The sequence below is a fragment of the Salvelinus namaycush genome, chromosome 19 (genome assembly GCF_016432855.1).
Source record: "Salvelinus namaycush isolate Seneca chromosome 19, SaNama_1.0, whole genome shotgun sequence".
In the NCBI taxonomy this organism is placed as follows: Eukaryota; Metazoa; Chordata; class Actinopteri; order Salmoniformes; family Salmonidae; genus Salvelinus; species Salvelinus namaycush.
Window position 1 is genome coordinate 5,941,578 of NC_052325.1, and position 20,318 is coordinate 5,961,895.

The following is a 20,318-nucleotide window of genomic DNA, read 5'->3' on the forward strand; positions in this document are numbered from 1 at the left end:
CCTTCCACGAAACACTATCACCACAAAATCCCCCCCCCCCATGAACATAAAGCACTTAGAATCTGGATTAGTTTCCCACAGCAGTTCCTGTATTGATGGGTTCTTGTAGTACTTAGGTAATGAAAGAGTTCATCAGACAGGAGGCTACTTTCACTTTCAGTGTCTGCATTCTTTCAATAGCCTGCTGCTTACTACTTTTGCCATCATTGCAGAGGATCCTTGACTCTCAGCGAAACTACGAGTGTTGGTGAGTATGAAGCATGACTTTAACCTGACTTCTGATTTCCAAAACTTTAGGTATTCATGGGAAAAAAAATAATCTTCAAACTCTTCGCTGGTAGACCTAATCCTGACAAATTGGCTCCATAAGAACTTGGCCAGTGTTGTCTTTTAAAATGATTTCAGTGACCACTTTCCTATTGCTTGTACGAAAGATACCATGGATACCATGGATGAATATGTATGAACTTTCCAATTTGTAAGTCGCTCTGGATAAGAGCGTCTGCTAAATGACTTAAATGTAAATGTAAATGTAAATACCAAACTGAAAAACTCTGATCGTTGTATAATTATGAAGAGACATTTATAAAATCTCTCACCACAGACGTTCCTTCATGATCAATATCTTTCAGAGTTGTTCTATATCAGCTGCATGCCCCACCCTGATTTGGCTGTAGAATTGTTCTCATGTCTTATCACTCTGGCAGACAAACACCTTTAGCATTAACAAACCTGTGTCAAATGATCTATTAAAGATGATCTTCAGTCTGGACCTTGATATTTTGGACAAGGCATGTTAGTGCAGGACTACAATACAAGCCTGTAGAACCAGTCACTACTGGACTGGAGCAGGAGATCCCTGCATTATAATTTTGTCCTAAGATGCTGTCTAATTATTTACTATTTATTATTGTTACAGATCATTATTGGATGTAAAATGGTTTATGATGACAAAATGTGTTGTATTTTGCTATTGACATGACAAGGAATAGCATCATAGAGGTTAAATAAGTATTAATGATGATTAAATTGTATCAACCATTTACTTTTAAGCGATCTTGTGAAACCACTTGACCATGGACTCCCCAATGTGCCTCGTTAAAAACGCAGACGGAGAGCTTTGCGTAGAAACAAAAACTCTGTAGCTACACAGTAATAACTGTAGAAAGATAGTAGGACAGGGATTCTTGAAAATCATACAATCTTTGTATGGCAGAAGAAAAAAATATATAGTAAACAAAAAAAAGAAAGGATTTTGTTGCAATATTTGTTTTTAAAAAATGGATCTTGATATATATATATATATATATTCTTTTTTTTTTTACTTTATTAATTTCCACGCACAAAAATGCCAATGTCATGTGGAAAGGATCACAATTTCAAACTCTCCCAAAAAGTTGTTGCAAAAATGTAAAAAATGAATATTACCTGAAAAAAATTATCTTATGTAGTTCCTTACAATAGCCCTCTGTGACGTCAAGGAATATTTCTCACAAAAATGTGATTCCTTAAAAACAAAACACAACAATTTTGGTCAACTCAGATTATTCTAAAATCCTAAATGAATCAGGAATGAGCAGGGTCAGCTTTACCATAAGGACCCCTTCTTCATGACCTCATTACATGTTGTGAAACAAGACCGCTCACGGTCTGGAAAGTTCTCTACTTTTGATAGATTTCAACAAAAGTATTGAAATCACCATGGTCACAACCATAACCTGTCATCTCCATCTCCCTTATGAAACTAAATAAATACTGCACTCTGAACCACAAAACGTATTAGATTCATGATAGTGTTGTTAGACAAGACAAGGAACGAGAACTTAAAAACATGATGCGGTTTTGTTGGAATTTGCAGCTGTTGTTGGTAAATAATGAAATCTGCTGGCTTCAGAAATTACTTTCTCAACCTTGAAATCCTTTAAAGAGAAGGCAAATTGAAAAATGTTCTCCTGTCTCCTAATTTATCCTGGTTAGTCTGTTGTCTGCAAAGGTTGTTACATTGTAACTATATAGTAATTAAAAATGTCACCTCACTTTACATTAAATTGCTTGCTGCTGGGTAAGTACATTTTAAATACATGTGTGTCCCATGTAACAACATTGTAATTACAGAGTTGGTTGTTAAAGATTGTTATATAGTAATACGAATAATAATATATCTATTATAAATCATATTTATGGTACTGTTATATTTAATGTTCTATTGTCTCCTAATTTCACCTCATTAGCCTATTATCTGCAAATGTTACATTGTTACTAGTATAGGAGTTAAAATACCCTACTACTGGGTTTCACTTTACAATAAGTTGCTGCATGATAATTACAAGTATATCCTGTGTAACTACATTGTTCTTAAAATATACTTAAATTGGGGTCCATTTGGTGTCGATTGCACTATGATTCAGAGGGGTTGGGTTAAATAAGGAAGACACATTTCAGTTGAAGGCATTCAGTTGTACAACTGACTAGGTTTCCCTCTTTCCCTTTCCTTTGAGCCTGGTCATAACATATTAATAAACCTATTGAAAATAACCAGTAGTTAATGACAGTGTATGCCTTGTTACAATTGTTGCTACCATGTCCTAGCCTAGGAAAAAAATACACCATGACAGCGCAATACACAAGGGGTGGAACAGTGGCAGAGGTACCCACAGGACAAACAGAATAATATTAGTCTGAGGAGAGATTAAATAGCATTAATACAACAAAAATAATTCTAAACACACCTTTAGTTTACAAAGTTAAACAGATGTATTTTTTCTTCATAATAAGCAGGAGTAATATTGGCTGGGAGCCCATCAAAGAGGGTCTTTAACACACACACACAGGACCTTTCAACCAGACTGCGTCTGTACAGATTCATTTTGTATCGCTCAGAAAGATGGCAGGAATATGAGCATTCGTGATTTCAGACTTTTTTGTTATGATACTTATTTTTTTTAGCATATGAAGTCATTGCGCTGTCATATTAAATAAATAACTCTGGTCCATAGTAGCCATAGGCCTGAGCCATAGCGTAGCCAGTAGCTAGCTAGCGATGGTCCGCACAAACTCGGGTCCGTACTGGCATGCACTAGTTCTCATCCGTACTAACTAACTCTGGTCCACGGCGTAGCTAGTAGTTAGCTAGTTCTGGCATGCACTAGTTCTCATCCGTACTAACTAACTCTGGTCTAAGGCGTGGCAAGTAGCTAGCTAGTTCTGGTCTGCTCTAGCTCTGGTCCAGCTCTGTTACAGTGTAACAGTGTTACCAATCTAGTTAATATTTATGCTGTAAATGTGCTCAGTAATCTCTGTTCAATTAGGTTTTGCCCTTGGAGCCACCATCCAGTCTAAGACTAAGGGTATCTGGATGTGGTGTGTCCCTCATCCTGAAAAAACAGACCGCACCCTGGTGCTGCTGGATACAGAGGGGCTGGGGGATGTGGAGAAGGTGGGAGGTCAAAGTTCAATCTCTTTACAATCCACATTAAATATTCATATTCCTCTTAGATTACTAACCAAGCACAGTGTACACATACTGTATCTGCACACTCATCATTTAAACGAGATGATTACTTAGTCAGAGATCCAATACATGTTGTGATACTTGTTTCAGGGGGATTCTAAGAATGATGCCTGGATCTTCTCCCTGGCCATTCTGTTAAGCAGTACTCTGGTCTACAACAGTCAAGGGACCATCAACAATGATGCTGTGGAGAAGCTTCAGTATCCCTTTGGGTTCAAATGTTTCTCCATTCTGTGGCATCTTGTGGACATAATCAGTTGTGGTATTTGATATGATAGTTTGTTTGTAAGACTTTATACAGTCATTTCAGACATATTAGTGGTAGCCTAGCTAATTGTGATGGACATTTTCATACCTTTTTACGTATTTTTTTAACATTATTAAACTGTAAGCTGGACCTAATCATTGATATGGTAGAGAATTGAAATGTAATAATGCTCCACCTAAATATGTTCCAATTAATTAAATATACTATATGCATGTTGCATCAGTAATAGGTAGTAATTTTGTTTCTCTGGAAACTGTGAAGGGCTTGAGAAATCACAGAATGACGATTCCCGGGATTGACTCTTAGCTTTTGTGAACTTTAAGAGCTGGTGTTGACTAAAAGCAATGTCTGTGACTGTAAAACAAATGACGTTACTGTGTCAGTTGAAGTCTAAACTGAAAATTCATTATTTTGTTTGTTTGTTTGTAACTTCCCTGAAATGCAAGCCCCTGTACACAAACTGTGCATGACATTGACATGAGCTTTGGGAACTCCTGTATCAATCCTCAACCGGTCCTATAGATATGTGTTCGAACTGACAGAGAGGATCAAGGTGAAGTCTTCCACTGACGATGAGGAGGAAGGAGAGGGCACCCAGTTTATGCAGTTCTTTCCTAATTTTGTGTGGACCGTCAGAGATTTCACTCTACAGCTCGAGATCGACGGCAGAGAAATCACTCCAGACCAGTATCTGGAGAATTCCCTGCAACTCAAAAAAGGTGATATTGATTATTATAAACCAGGTAGTTTGAGACCTAGATGCTGATTGGTTCAAACAGCATTCCAGCTGTGTGTATATCAGACAATATACCACGGTATGATGCAAAGTGTAATGTTATGACTACAACTACTGTTCCCTGAAGGAGTACAACATACTATGGGGAGTCGCACTCTCGCAAATTCAGTTGAAGGATCTACAATCACGCCTGACAAGGCCAATGAAATCCGTTCCTTGCTGTAAGCCCCACCTCCCACAGGTGATAAGCGTGAGGCTCTGATTAATTCCTGAAAATATTATTATTTTTATTTTATTTGAACCAATCCACCTCTTCAGAGGAAAAATATCTTTGTTGTTTTTTTACAGCTTTTCTGCTATATATATACATACATTTTACATAAACTTACAGGGGCGGTAGGTAGTCTAGTGGTTAGAGCATTGGCCAGTAACCGAAAGGTTCCTGGATCGAATCCTCGTGCTGACAAGTTAAAAAACTGTCGTTTCCCCCTTGAACAAGGCAGTTAACCCAAGGTTCCCCACTAGGCTGTCATTGTAAATAAAAAATTGCTCTTAACTGACTTGCCTAGTTAAAAAAAGGGAAAAAAAATGATCTGTTTACCAATCTTGAGGAATCCATTTGAGATATCCAAACTGGAGGTGAGGGTGCTGGGACAAGTGAAGGCTGTGAGGATCACGAGAGGTGGGCTTGTTTAGATTTGTTGTGCTTCTGCAGATCAGAAGAAACGTGTGGCGTCTCACCCGATTTGGTGTTTAAGTTTAAAGTTGTGTTTGTCTCTTTGGAACAGGGCCCTCCTCAAGGGGGTTATATCTGGCGTCTCATGGGAAGTGGATGTTGAAGAGATGAAAAATATTCCTGGAGTGACTGATGCACGTCGGATGAATCATGTGGTGAATAAAGAAAAATTATAAAACATTACCTTTTAGTAAGTCGACTTCGGCACAACATACTGTGTGGAACTATAATCACGACCAAGACGACCCCAATGGACGCTAAATGGAACGGCCCAGAGCAGACCACCCAGACCTGACCCCGCCAGATGCGTCAGTCTGGGTATTGTGCTCGCTGCACGCTGCCTAGTGACTTTCCACTGTCCCAGCTTTAAGCATGCTGTGGGAGGAGTTACATCCAAGTGATAAAACCTCAAAATTGTGTGTGATGCTACAACCCACATATCTCCTACAGTCAACCCATTAAAGACGCTGCCACACCCTGGTGGAGTGTACACCGCTAGGTAACTCTTTCTCCTTGCTGCTACGTGCCAAGGTGATAGCCAACACAATCCAGTGGGACAGGCGCTGTTTGGAGAGCATCCTGCCACAACATGGATTAGCAAAACAGACAAAAAGTTGGTCTCATCACAGGATTTCCTGGGTCCATTCAATATATGTGCATAAAGCTCACACTGGACACGGGGCATGTAACCTCTGTTGCTCTTCAGAAGCAAAGGCAGGAAGTGAAAAGGGAAATAGCTCAAAACGAAGGACCTGTAGAACAGAGCCATGACTTTTGGGGCGAATGTCTATGGGGGAGTGGCGCCCTCTTGTGGATACAGACCCAACTTCTCACTCTCACCCTGGATAGATTGATATAGCCTCTGAACCCCGTGGACACCTTGGAATGTGGGGTAACAAAGGGGGGAACATTAAACATGGACAAGCTTCCAACATACGTAGTGCTTCTATGTAACTGTAAAGCCAGTGTGAAGCCCCTTTATGGACAAAAAGGGCTCTGGCAAGCAAGGATAGCAAGCATCTTTAACTGCAACACAGTCCATTTATAAAAAAACCAATATGATTATCACAACTCGGTCGCCATTGGCAATTCCAAACATCCTCAAGAACACTACATGTCTTTAAGGGAGTTTGTACGCAGTATGTTGCAATGCGCACACAGTCTGGTTTCAGCGAGGGATGCCTGAGCATGCTCCAAGCCCGAGACACTCTACACATATACCTCACTCTCTCAGGCCTTATTCCTTACTGCTTAAATATACCTCACTCTCTCAGACCTTATTGCTTAAATATTCCTCACTCTCTGAGGCTGTATTGCTTAAATATACCTCACTCTCTCAGGCCTTATTCCTTAAATATTCCTCACTCTCTGAGGCTGTATTGCTTAAATATACCTCACTCTCTCAGGCCTTATTCCTTAAATATACCTCACTCTCTCAGGCTGTATTGCTTAAATATACCTCACTCTCTTACCTTGACGAGTTCCAGTGTTGGATAGCCATGGCCAGCTAGCTAACATAGCATCCCTCAGTGTTTTAGCAGGATGTTTGAGTAGGATAATCTAGCTAGTTGCATTCGGAAGATTAAAAAATGCAACTAAATATTAATCTATCTCTCTTTCGAGTCTCCTTCATTTTTAAAGAAATGAATTAGTTAAAAACTGTTAATCTATTTTCTTTTTCTTTTTGTCCATTACTCACCACATTTTATACACTGTAGTGCTAGCTAGCTGTAGTTTATGCTTTCAGTACAAGATACATTTTCTGATCCTTTGATTGGGTTGACAACATGTCAGTTCATGCTGTAAGAGCTCTGATAGGTTGGAGGAGAAAATATATATTATTGGGACATACCCAAGATCTGCTTGTACTACAAAATCCACTAATGCCAATGTTATCTTTCAGGTTATGGTAAAAAGATCAATGACTACAACGTCCCGCGAGAGTGCATCCGGAACTTCTTCCCCTCACGCAAGTGTTTTGTGTTCCCCTCCCCTACAACTCCTGACAACATGCACCGACTGGACTCCATGGACGAGGCTGAGCTTTCTGAAAGCTTCAGAGAGGTCGCAGATACTTTCTGTCGCTTCATTTTCCAGGAGAGCCGTATGAAGACTGTTATAGGGGGACACACATTGACCGGAGAGAGTGAGTCAGATATCTACCTACAGTACAGTATGGATAAATATATTGATATATTGAATTTTATTGTACCACTAAATATTTGCTGGCACATATTTTTCCTCCCACCTCTATCTGATTGCAGTGCTGGGGCACTTGGTCACCACCTATGTGGAGACCATAGCCAAAGGCAATGTGCCCTGTCTGGAGAATGCTGTGTTGTCCATGGCTAAAACTGAGAACCAGGCTGCTGTGGATGAGGGCCTGGCGGTGTACCAGAAGGGAATGGAGGATGTGAAGGCCTTATTCCCGGTGGACATCAATCAGCTGTTAGAGAACCACCGTCGCTCAGAGACCCAGGCCACAGAGGCATTCATGAAGCGATCCTTCAATGTCGAAAATGGGGAGTTCTTGAAAGCTCTTGCGGTATGGATCATCATTCTAGATCTGTGCCTGGTACATTATTGATTATCTTATGCAACACAATGATAATCATCAACAGTAACACCAGTGACACCAGGTGTAATTTGGCCAATCAGTGCAATTACTCAATCAATTAACTTCTTGAGACAAAAGAACACTACTGTGAAAATCAATGCTCAGATTAGATGTTAGTCTTGGATTAAAAATTACACAATATTGAATAAAAGCCTAATATAGATATGGAGCCAATATGTAACCCTTTATCACTATAGGAACATGGCATAACGGGACTCACATGTCTGAATCTTTCAGGAGGCCATTGGCAACCACTCCGCCGACCTTTTCAAACAAAACAAGGATGCCTCAGAGAAGAAGTGCAAGGCCCTTCTGGAGAATCTGTCTGCTCAGATGGATCAGGGGATGAAGGAGGGGAGGTACGCCACACCAGGAGGCTATGAGCTTTACTGCAATCACCATGACAACATAGTGGCACAGTACCGGGCCGAGCCTAACAAAGGAGTCAGGGTAAGAGCTAGAAACCAAACAACATCAACAACATAGTGTATTAGAGAATCAAAAACATCCATCATTAGTCAGTAATAAACAATTAAACATTTCAACTAATTTCAGTCACCTGGTTACGGTTTGAATCAAAATCAATGCAACAACCTATGAGGCCTGTTTTCTGCAGGCTGAGGAGGTTCTGGAGCAGTTCCTGAAGGTAAAGAGTGCAGAGTCCAACTCCATCCTGCAAGCTGACAAACAACTGACTGAAAATGAGAAAGAAATCCAAGGTAAGCCACACATCAATCTTTTTTATTTCCAATTATAAAATAATAAATCTACTGTGTTATGCTAATGTTCGGAAGATGTAAACAAGACCAGTGGCCCCGCCCTAATGCCCTGCCTAAAAAGACAACTTTAAGTATTATGGAGTTAAAAGTATTATTAGTTGCTGGCTAGAACATATAAATTATGACAGATTTTATAAATAAGCATTTTGTTAGTATCTGCTATTTTGAATAGGATTTTTTCCCCCAGTGCCTTCAGAAAGTATTCCCACCCCTTGACTTTTTCAAACACAGATTCAACCACAAAGACCAGGGAGGTTTTCCAATGCCTTGCAAAGAAGGTCACCTATTGGTATATGGGTAACAAGAATAAAAGCAGATGCTGAATATCCCTTTTGCCATGGTAAAGTTCTTAATTATACTTTGGATGGAATTCACCCAGTCTTTACAGAGATACAGGCATCCTTCTTAACTCAGTTGCCGTAGAGGAAGGAAACCGCTCAGGGATTTCACCATGAGGCCAATGGTGACATTAAAACAGTTACAGAGTGTAATGGCTGTGATAGAAGAAAACAAAGGATGGATCAAAAACATTGTAGTTACTTCTCAATACTAACCTAATTGACAGAGTGAAAAGATTGAAGCCTGTACAGAACAAAAATATTCGTAAATATCCATCCTGTTTGCAACAAGGCACTAAAGTAATACTGAAAATAATGTGGCAAAGAAATGTACTTTTTGTCATGAAAACAAAGTGTTATGTTTGGGGTAAATCTAATACAACACATTGCTGAGTACCACTCTCCACATCTTCAAGCATAGTGGTGACTGCATCATGTTATGGGTATGCTTGTAATCGTTAAGAACTTAAATGGAATGGAGCTAAGCACAGGTACAATCTCAGGGGAAAACCTTTTTCGGCTTTCCACCTTTCAGCAGGACAATAACCTAAAACGCAAGGCCAAATCTACGCTGGAATTTCTTACAAAGAAGACAGTTAGAGTTACAGTTTTGACTTAAATCTGCTTGAAAGTCTATGGCAAGACTGGAAATGGTTGTCTAGCAATGTTCAACAACACAACCACTTTGAAGAATTTTGAAAATAATAATGGGCAAATATTGTACAATCCAGGTGTGGAAAGCTCTTAGAGACTTACCCAAAAAGACTCACAGCTGTAATCGCTGCCAAAAGTGATTCTGTTTTGACTCAGGGGTGTGAATACTTATGTAAATTAGACCTTTTTGATTTTCATTTTTAAAAAAAGTTTAAAACAAGTTGTCATTGTAGGGTATTGTGTGTAGATGGGTGAGAGAAAAAAAATATTTAATCCACAACAAAATGTGGAATAAGTCGAGGGGTATGAATTCTTTCTGAATGCACTGTATACCAATCTGGTGCCCGACTAACTAGCGCCGTAGGGATATCCAAATTGAACCCAAATTTACCACAGGCATTACGATCGGGTTGCGTGCAGCTGCACTCTGAATTGATGATTACCTGAGTTCTGCCAGCAGTGGGCATGTGTGCAGGATTGAAACAAACCCAACCTTCATTTACGTTGTGATGCAGTCACGACCACAAAAATCTGTTTTGGACGAGACTGACTTCATGACCAAAATGATCCTATTTACACTTTTTAGTACATTTTAATAGTAGAATAAATGTTGGACTCATATCAATGCCACATAGGCTTGTTAACTAAATGAGAAGTCTGTTTTTTACAGGCAGTTGCTCTTTAAAATCAAGGGGAATAGACCAGGCCCTAGCTATGAACCAGCCCACCACTGCAAAGCACTGAATAATCTCCCCTCTTCAAACATGCAATATGTGCTGTTGAGGGTAATTTAGAGTGGTGATAAAGTTGAATTACAAAATAACTCAACATGTGTTTGACTGGTCCAGCAACGATCATCTCGCCTATTTGTTCTTTGATTAATTCTTAAAAGTATAAAAAAGTCTATATAAAACAATTATTTTATAAAATATTGAATTTGTTCTTTACTACTATAGCCCCTAGAAACACATTAAATAACACACTCTTAAAGAGCAAAAAAGATAGTCAAAAATGAAATCATAAGGAATAAGGTTTTGAAATATCTGTCCTAAATCTAGGAGATATAACAAAGCTCAGGGGGAAAATAGATGTTTTTTGAGACAAATATTGAAGAAAAAAAGAAAAAAGCTACCTCCTTTTTTAAACTGGAACCGGGATACCTTCAGATGAGTTTCGTGACACTTGTGGTCTTAGAGCAAAATGGGGAACACCATCATGTTGGTGAGAGTCTCCCCTTTCTATGGTCATATTCGTTTGTAGACTAAACCGTTCGGATACTACTGATGTTTTCATGAGAAGACTGATTTCCAGGATGTCTCCTGGTCTGACAAACAGCGCAGTAGATCTGCCCCTTTACACCGCAGATGCGGAAGGGAGACATAAATGGATGTGGTGGATTGAGACGCAGCCCAATGCAAAATAAATAAATACATCTCTAGCTTAAAACTGTCAGATTTTAATGGGTATATTTTATTATGTTACTTAGATTGACGGACCGTTGTGCCAATAGACCCTAGAGGGTTTTAATGTGTATGAATCTGTATGAGAAAATGAGTTGTCCAGTTTTCCTTCTTATTTCTCTCTCTCCTTGGCTCTTCCAGCTGAGAAGATGAAAACAGCTGAGCTGGAGCAGGAGAAAGCAGCATTCAAGGAGAAACAGGCAGAGATGGAGCGGACCATTGAGAACAATCACATTCGCCAGGAGAAGTACTTGAAGGAGATGGAAGAGAAGATAGAGGATGAGAGAAAGCAACAGCAGCAGGAGTTCAACAGGACCCTGGACCGCAGGATGCAGGAGCAGAAAGATCTCCTGGAGATGGGCCATAAGGAGAAGGCTGACCTAATGAGACAAGAGATTGAGGAAATAAAGAAGAGGAATGAATTGGAAAAGGAGGCCAATACCCAGAGTCAGAAGGCTGTGCTGGAATTATGCAAGCAGCTGGCTGAGGGACAGAAAGAACAGATGGGAATGTTAATGGGGGCGCTCAACAATAGATCACAAGTTGTTGAACGACGTAGTTTTCAGCATTACTGTACCCTAATGTGATCCACTCCACTTTGAATTCCTGACTATGAAAAGTAAACTGATATTGAGTCTTGAAGCGTTGAAGTGTTTGTCTTCTATAACCATCATTGTTTTTTCTGATCCTGCTGGTTATCTATGAAAGTTGATGTAAAAAGGGCTTTATAAAATACATTTGATTGATTGACCTCTTGTGAACCCTCCAAGCCCTAAACACTCCACACACAGATCGTGAGTATCTTTCAGATAAATGCTATAAGCACATGACTGGAATCCTGATCTCGACCCCGAATCCGGCTCAGTCATCGTCGTCTTTGTCATTTCACCAACAAATTGAAGAATAACTAATTGATTGTGATTAGAAAATGTATAAGAACAAGTACAAACTTCAGCACACAACATCCAGGGAGTAAGCACTCTGCCAATAAGGGAAAGGTTAGTTAGCGCAACATAAGACAGTCTTATTTTCCAATTGTTTGATTTAGTAGAGTGAATCAACCCTGTGCACATCAAAGAGAAGAGGGAATAATTGAAGGAATGAATCAGTTTATGATAGCAATAAGGCACCTCAGGGGTAAATATGGCCAATATACAACGGCTAGGGGTTGTATCCAGGGACTCTGCGTTGCGTCGTAAATTAGAACAGCCCTTAGTCATGGTATATTGGCCATATACCTCACTCTCTCAGGCCTTATTGCTTCAATATACCTCACTCTCTCAGGCCTTATTGCATAAATATACCTCACTCTCTCATGCATTATTGCTTAAATACACCACACTCTCTCATGCATTATTGCTTAAATATACCTCACTCTCTCATGCATTATTGCTTAAATATACCACACTCTCTCGGGCCTTATTGCTTCAATATACCTCTCTCTCAGGCTGTACTGCTTAAATATACCTCACTCTCTCAGGCCTTATTGCTTAAATATACCTCACTCTCTCAGGCCTTATTGCTTAAATATTCCTCACTCTCTCAGGCCTTATTGCTTAAATATACCTCACTCTCTCAGACCTTATTACTTAAATATACCTCACTCTCTCAGGCTGCACTGACTAAATATACCTCTACTATTTACAAATTACAGTATTTATTTATTTTATTTCACCTTTATTTAACCAGGTAGGCTAGTTGAGAACAAGTTCTCATTTACAACTGCGACCTGGCCAAGATAAAGCAAAGCATTGCGACAGAAACAACAACAGAGAGTTACACATGGAATAAACAAGACTACATTCAATAACACAGTAGAAAAGAAAGAAAGTCTATATACAGTGTTTGCAAATGGCATGAGGGGGTAAGGCAATAAATAGGCCATAGTAACAAAGTTATTCAAATTTAGCAGATTAACACTGGAGTGATAGATGAGCTGATGATGATGTGCAAGTAGTTAAACTGGTGTGCAAAAGAGCAGGAAAGTAAATAAAAATAATATGGGGATGAGGTAGGTAGATTGGAAGGGCAATTTACAGATGGGCAGGTGCAGTGATCTATGAGCTGCTCTGACAGCTGATGCTTAGTTAGTGAGGGAAATGTAAGTCTCCAACTTCAGCGATTTTTGCAATTCGTTCCAGTCACTGGCAGCAGAGAACTGGAAGGAAAGGTGGCCAAAGGAGATGTTGGCTTTGGGGATGACCAGTGAGCGCATGCTACGGGCGGGTGTTGGTATCGTGATCAGTGAGCTTTGGAAAGGCAGAGCTTTACGTAGCATAGACTTATAGATGACCTGAAACCAGTGGGTCTGGCGACGAATATGTAGCGAGGGCTGGTCGACTAGAGCATACAGGTCGCAGTGGTGGGTGGTATAAGGTGCTTTGGTAACAAAACAGATGGCACTGTGATAGACTGCATCCAATTTGCTGAGTAGAGTATTGGAAGTTATTTTGTAGATGACATCGCCGAAGTCGAGGATGGGTAGGATAGTCAGTTTTACTAGGGTAAGTTTGATGGCTTGAGTGAAGGAGGCTTTGTTGCGAAATAGAAAGCCAATTCTAGATTTGATTTTGGATTGGAGATGTTTGATATGAGTCTGGAATGAGAGTTTACAGTCTAGCCAGAGGCCTAGGTAATTGTAGTTGTCCACGTATTCTAGGTCAGAACCGTCCAGAGTAGTGATGCTAGTCGGGCGGGCGCGGGCAGCGAGCGCTTGAAAAGCATGCATTTTGTTTTACTAGGGTTTAAGAGCAGTAGGAGGCCACGAAAGGAGTGTTGTGTGGCATTGCAGCTCATTTGGAGGTTTGTTAACACAGTGTCCAAAGAAGGGCCAGATGTATACAGAATGGTTTAGTCTGCGTAGAGGTGGATCAGGGAATCACGACATCGTTGATATATACAGAGAACAGAGTCGGCACGAGAATTGAACCCTGTGGCACCCCCATAGAGACTGCCAGAGGTCCGGACAACAGGCCCTCCGATTTGACACACTGAACTCTGTCAGAGAAGTAGTTGGTGAACCAGGCGAGGCAGTCATTTGAGAAACCAAGCCTATTGAGTCTGCCGATAAGAATACAGTCATTGACAGAGTCGAAAGCCTTGGCCAGGTCGATGAAGAATCCTGCACAGTACTGTATTTTATCGATGGTGGTTATGATATCGTTTAGTACCTTGAGCGTGGCTGAGGTGCACCCATGACCAGCTAGGAAACCGGATTGCACAGCGGAGTAGGTATGGTGGGATTCAAAATGGTCGGTGATCTGTTTATTAACTTGTCTTTCGAAGACTTTAGAAAGGCAGGGCAGGATGGATATGGGTCTACAACAGTTTGGGTGTAGAGTGGCACCCCCTTTGAAGAGGAGGATGACCGCGGCAGCTTTCCAGTCTTTGGGGATCTCCGACGATACGAAAGAGAGGTTGAACAGACTGGTAATAGGGGTTGCAACAATGGCGGCCAGATTGTCCAGATTGTCTAGCCTAGCTGATTTGTACGGGTCCAGGTTTGGCAGCTCTTTCAGAACATCTACTATCTGGATTTGGGTGAAGGAGAAGCTGGGGAGGCTCGGGCAAGTAGCTGCGGGGGGTGCAGAGCTGTTGGCCGGGGTTGGGGAAGCCAGGGGGAAAGCATGGCCAGCCGAAAGAGAAATGTTTATTGAAATTTTCGATTATCATGGATTTATCGGTGTTGAGCGTGTTACCTAGCCTCAGTGCAGTGGGCAGCTGGGAGGAGGTGCTAATGTGACTTGGACATGGACTTTACATTGTCCCAAAACTTTTTGGACTTAGAGCTACAGGATGCAAAATTATGTTTTAAAAAGATAGCCTTTGCTTTCCTTACTGACTGTGTGTATTGGTTCCTGACTTACATTACATTTACATTTAAGTCATTTAGACATTTACATTTTACATTTAAGTCATTTAGCAGACGCTCTTATCCAGAGCGACTTACAAATTGGAAAGTTCATACATATTCATCCTGGTCCCCCCGTGGGGAATGAACCCACAACCCTGGCGTTGCAAGCGCCATGCTCTACCAACTGAGCCACACGGGACCACTAGCACACGCTCTTATCCAGAGCGACTTACAAATTGGTGCATTCACTTTATGAAATCCAGTGGAACAACCACTTTACAATAGTGCATCTAACTCTTTTAAGGGGGGGGGGGTTAGAAGGATTACTTTATCCTATCCTAGGTATTCCTTAAAGAGGTGGGGTTTCAGGTGTCTCCGGAAGGTGGTGATTGACTCCGCTGACCTGGCGTCGTGAGGGAGTTTGTTCCACCATTGGGGTGCCTGGAAGCCTTGGAAGCTTTAGACTGTGAACCGTCGCCGGAGGCCTAGTGCGTGGAGCCGGTACAGGACGTACCGGGCTGTGGAGGCGCACTGGAGGCCTGATGCGTGGATCCGGCACAGGTTGCACCGGACTGGTGATACGCTCTTCAGGGTGAGTGCGGGGAGCAGGCACAGGACGTACCAGACTGGGGAGGCGCACTGGCGGCCTGATGCGTGGTGCTGGCACAGGTTCCACCGGACTGGTGACACGCTCGTCAGGGCAAGTGCGGGGAGCAGGCACAGGACGTACCGGACTGGGGAGGCGCACTGGAGGCCTGATGCGTGGAGCCGGCACAGGTTGCACCGGACTGGTGGCACGCTCCTCAGGGCCAATGCGGTGTCGAACACACCAAACCAACATCTCTCTCCTCTCTCTCTCTCCCAACTTCTCCATCGCCTCCCTTATGGTCTCTGGCTCTTCAGGGCGTGTGCGGGGAACCGGCACAGGACGTACCGGGCTGGAGAGGCGCACTGGTGGCCTGGTGCGTGGAGCCGGCACAGATGGTAACGGGCTGAGAAGGCACTCTTCAGTGCGCCCTCGCTGCAGCATACTCCTCGCCAAAACCTCTCTCCGGTATCCCTCGTTGAACTCCTCCATAGTTTGCCATTCGGGCTCTGGCACTCCCCGCTGCTCCGCCGACCACTCCATTTCCCCCCCCCCCCCAAAAAAAATCTTTGGGTTTCTGTGGTCGCGGTCCCCGGCGTCATCGTTGTCCCCCTATGCTCCTTGGCGACTCCCGCCAAGGAAGGGTCTCGTGTCCTCCCATGATTTCCTCCCAAGTCCATCTCACTTCATCCTCCACCACACGCTGCTTGGTCCTTTCTTGGTGGGATATTCTGTCACCACCGTGTGGAGAGACGGACCAAGGCGCAGCGTGATTGGAGTTCCACATCCGTATTTTTGTGTAACTTAAACAAACCAAGAAACAAACAACGACCGTGAAGTACCGTAGTGCTACATGCACTCACTCAAAACAAACAGTATCCCAGAAACACAGGTGGGAAAAATGTCTACCTAAATATGATCCCCAATTAGAGGCAACGATTACCAGCTGCCTCAAATTGGGAACCATACAAAACACCAACATAGAAATATAAACTAGAACACCCCCTAGTCACGCCCTGACCTACTACACCATAGAGAATCAAGGGCTCTCTATGGTCAGGGCGTGACAAGTGGCTAGGGAAAACTCCCTAGAAGGCAGGAACCTAGGATGAAACCTAGAGAAGAACCAGGCTCATGTGGCCATTAACATCAGATGGTTTTTCAAGACGTTCAAACTTTCATAGATAACCATCAGGAAGAGATTAAACAGTGATGGCTATAGACGACAAACACTTCAACGCTTCAAGATTCAAAATCAGTTGGCTTTTCATAGTCAGGCATTCAAAGTGGAGTGGATCACATTACCATACAGAGTCATTTAACAACTTGTACGGGGGCCTGTGATTTATTGTTGAGCGCTGACATTAATACACAAACACATTTCACTTATATTATACAACAGTTCCCCCGGGTGGACACTAGTGGGAGGTCCTGCCTCAAAACTCACATCCTGGACATTTCACAGACAGGCCACTGTGTGATTTCCAGCAGTCTGCCACTTTACACCAAACTCTTTCTAAAACTTTTCTAAAACTATATCAATAACATATCTCTTGGTTAGGAACACTGTGGCGTGTGAGCATAATAGTAATCGTGAGCAGCCGCAAAGCACTTGTACTTGGTCATTTCCCATTATCTCCCCCTACTGCTGGTCTCACGTCCTGCTCTATCCGATCTAGGTAATAGTCCCTGCACTTGGCTGCCAACAGTGGTGCTGTTGAATTGAGGGCAGGGTTTCGCTCTTCTCTTTTCAGTGCGATGCAGCACATGAAATAGGTGTCACGTATACCAGGACCGTTGCTAGGTTGTGTTTACAGCACAGGCACCGGGTGATGTGTGAACTTAGGATAGGAGTGGCATTGGGCCACATAACACAAGGCCTGTGATATGAAACATGTCCGGGGGTTCTCACCGGTGGCTATTGTGGCGTCTCTATGAAACACTGTCCTGTTCTCTGTCTAAATGTCTCTGTGGCTAAAATGTATGCAACTGACTTAGGCAACAATATGCTACTCTACCCCAGTCACCACATGTCACAGTCTCACAGAGTGCGTTCGGAGGGGAGTTGCTTGGCAGGACTGACTAATCAACCGTATTTCTGTCAGGGGTGGTTTATGCTACTTTTCCCTCCCAATGTAAACACTAACCTGGAGCTGAAAATATATTTGGGAAATTGATGCATAGTGCTACCACTTGTCTCTGTAAGTGATGGGAGTGCAAAGCCTATCCTATGTGGGATATGAAACACTGCGAGCTATGCCTTGCATAGTACTGAGGGAGAGACAGGTGTAGGGGTAGCGATACATAGTCAATGTAATAACAGACACGGCACTGTGAGATGGACTGTAGAACAATTTATTACAATTATTTTTCTTGGCCATAGTACATACATACATACATGCATGCATCCAAATGAGACACAGTTTTCGGTAGCTGGCGGCCGAAAACTGGTTTGACTCTTCCAGGTTTGACTCTTCCAGCAATGGCTGTGCTCCCTGACAGCATAAGGATACGGGGCACAGGTCCAGGGTGGAATATGGACTTTCCGCTGGTGGGTGTAGTGTGAATAGGATGGTAATATTCACTTTAGCATTATCGTAACTATACGTTCCTTACTCTTTTCTTCTCCTCTCCCCTCTGACTTGACGGGGGGTTGTGATGCGTGGTCGGGCGGCTGTACCTCTACACGGTGAACTTGTCTCACGGGATAGTCGTACAGACTTTCCACTCCAGGGTAGAAGTAGCACGCCATGATGGCTAGTAGGGCGTCGAGATCGTGGTAGTGTGTCAACTGCACGTACATGGGTCTGGCGAAGAGACTCTCATTTGGGCCTATCATCACATCGACACCGTTGGAGCTGACGGATCTCAAGTTGACACGGTCCAGCTTTTCCTTCTCGTGATCTGTCAGGGTCCTGTTCTTCAAGAGGAGGCAGTCGTACCAGGCTGCCATAGCCTTAGTAGAAAGCGAAGGGAGTTGCTGTCAGAGACACTGACCGGTCAGTGTTTGCTGTTGCCTGGGATAATAGCTTACACAGGTTAACGTTCTTCACTCCTTGTTGCCTTGACTATGACTTGAATTAGTAACCTATGAAACGGTTTGTTGAGCATGCTGCCAGTAAATAGCCCTGTGCTAAAGGAGATGAGCGCTCGGTTACAGGCCACTGTAGCGCTTAACCTGTATATGCTTCATCATACCGCTCCCCGTGACCCTCCTGTACACTTGGAGCTAATCAGAGTTTTGCAATGTCTCTGTTGAATAATTGTCAAAAATATGACACGCCTGTAACTTGCTATAAGTTTGGCTCCCTGGCAATGGCAATGACTGCCTTGTTCTTACTTATGGGGTGAGGTGGGTTCTTAGACCCTTCTTCTCGACATAATTGTTGTAACGTCTGTGGCAGCCTGTTGTAATGACGAAACTACTAACTCACATCTCTGTCATTCCCTAGGTGTGTGGTGGGCTGCTGCATGTACCCGTTCTTCAAGAATGACTTTATAGACACCGTCTACCACTGTCCTACCCACAACGATGTTCTGGTTATAATAAAGAAGTGAAGTGTGGCACCGATATGGACCGGACCAATGTAGCGGTTCCTATCACCCTACAAACCTAAGGTTTGACATGTGCCTATTCAAAATGTATTCCTTTGAGCATGTGTAAATAAAAGACTGAACAGAAGCTCACACATTGGTTCCTTGTCATTTATTCAAATAGATAGCACATCTTTGCCCACTACTACACACACTATATACCTGTGACATGTGAGAAAGCCAGAGGGCTATGGTAACATCACACAGGTTAATATACTGCTGTTTGGACAATGGTTTTACTTGTTGCCTCCAGTCTATTATTCGGTTCCATGAACTAATAAAGAAATAGATATACAATACACAACATGTTACTAAACAAGTCATTAGAAGAAGATATAGGGTCCATTCTTGGCAGACTGCTTTCAAGGTTGGTTTAATGTCTTCTGACGCCGCGGGTACAGAGCGTTGAGATATGGACTGTAACCACAATGCAGGACACACTTAGGGGCCCTTGTACAAATATAATGATAGCCAGACCTATTAGGCAAAGGTCTCACAATGCCCTCGGGATCACCCTGAGCGGTTGGGGCCTGGGTGTTTGGCCTGGGATCCAGCTCCACGTTCCCCTTTGCCACTCAGCCCAAGCGGCGGAGACTCTGGGAGAGGTTCGAGGTCCTTAAATGAAGCTCGATTGTGAATTGTACGAGTTGATGCTTCTGCTGATGTAGTCACGAGCGGTGGAGGGTATCGCCACAGCCTCAGGGATGTCTCGCAGACCATCAACTGTGATCACCTCGTGCTTCCCCTTTAAAACGGTCGAAGTCAGCACCATGGTCACCACGTACACAATGTAGATGTAGATTATGATGTTGAACACTGCGATAGCGCACTCCATGTTATGCAACCTTTGGGCGTCGCTGATCATAGGTTGGTAAAGCATCTCCATGCAGCCCGAGATCACGGCCATGAACAGCTCGATGTTCATCATAATGAGGCACGCCATCACGGTCCTGGTGCTCTTGACGGACTCCGGACGCTTGTAGAAGCCATCAGATACGTCCATTTTTAGTTTGCTCTTGGAGGCGAAGTAGCTGAGCACTATGCTCACCACCATGGCAAGACAACCAAGCGTGACGAGGGCAATCCCCGAGTGGATGTACGCGTACTCGTAGTCAGGTCTGCCTTCGGAATGGGACGACGGCTGCGAGTCTGAGGTCAGCCTGCCTGTGGTCCTTGTACCGTGCTT

The 20,318-nt window shown here is 42.9% G+C and overlaps 1 protein-coding gene across 1 annotated transcript; it reads left to right on the top strand.

Moving 5' to 3' along the window:
- The first annotated feature begins 1,076 nt into the window (after window positions 1-1,076).
- LOC120063646 (guanylate-binding protein 1-like) lies at window positions 1,077-11,686 on the top strand. Its single transcript, XM_039013941.1, has 10 exons — window positions 1,077-1,124; window positions 1,639-1,648; window positions 3,309-3,436; window positions 3,602-3,711; window positions 4,302-4,498; window positions 7,155-7,397; window positions 7,516-7,796; window positions 8,106-8,318; window positions 8,485-8,587; window positions 11,241-11,686. The coding sequence occupies exons 1-10, from the start codon at window positions 1,077-1,079 to the stop codon at window positions 11,684-11,686; spliced, it is 1,779 nt and encodes a 592-aa protein (XP_038869869.1).
- The last annotated feature ends 8,632 nt before the right edge of the window (window positions 11,687-20,318 follow it).

Excerpts from the sequence above, each read along its gene's own strand:
- LOC120063646 (XM_039013941.1), top strand. The coding sequence starts at position 1,077 with ATGGACTCCCCAATGTGCCTCGTTAAAAACGCAGACGGAGAGCTTTGC. Across the intron at positions 3,712-4,301 it reads GATGCTGTGGAGAAGCTTCA|ATATGTGTTCGAACTGACAG; the intron begins GTATCCCTTTGG and ends CCGGTCCTATAG. Across the intron at positions 8,319-8,484 it reads AGCCTAACAAAGGAGTCAGG|GCTGAGGAGGTTCTGGAGCA; the intron begins GTAAGAGCTAGA and ends TGTTTTCTGCAG.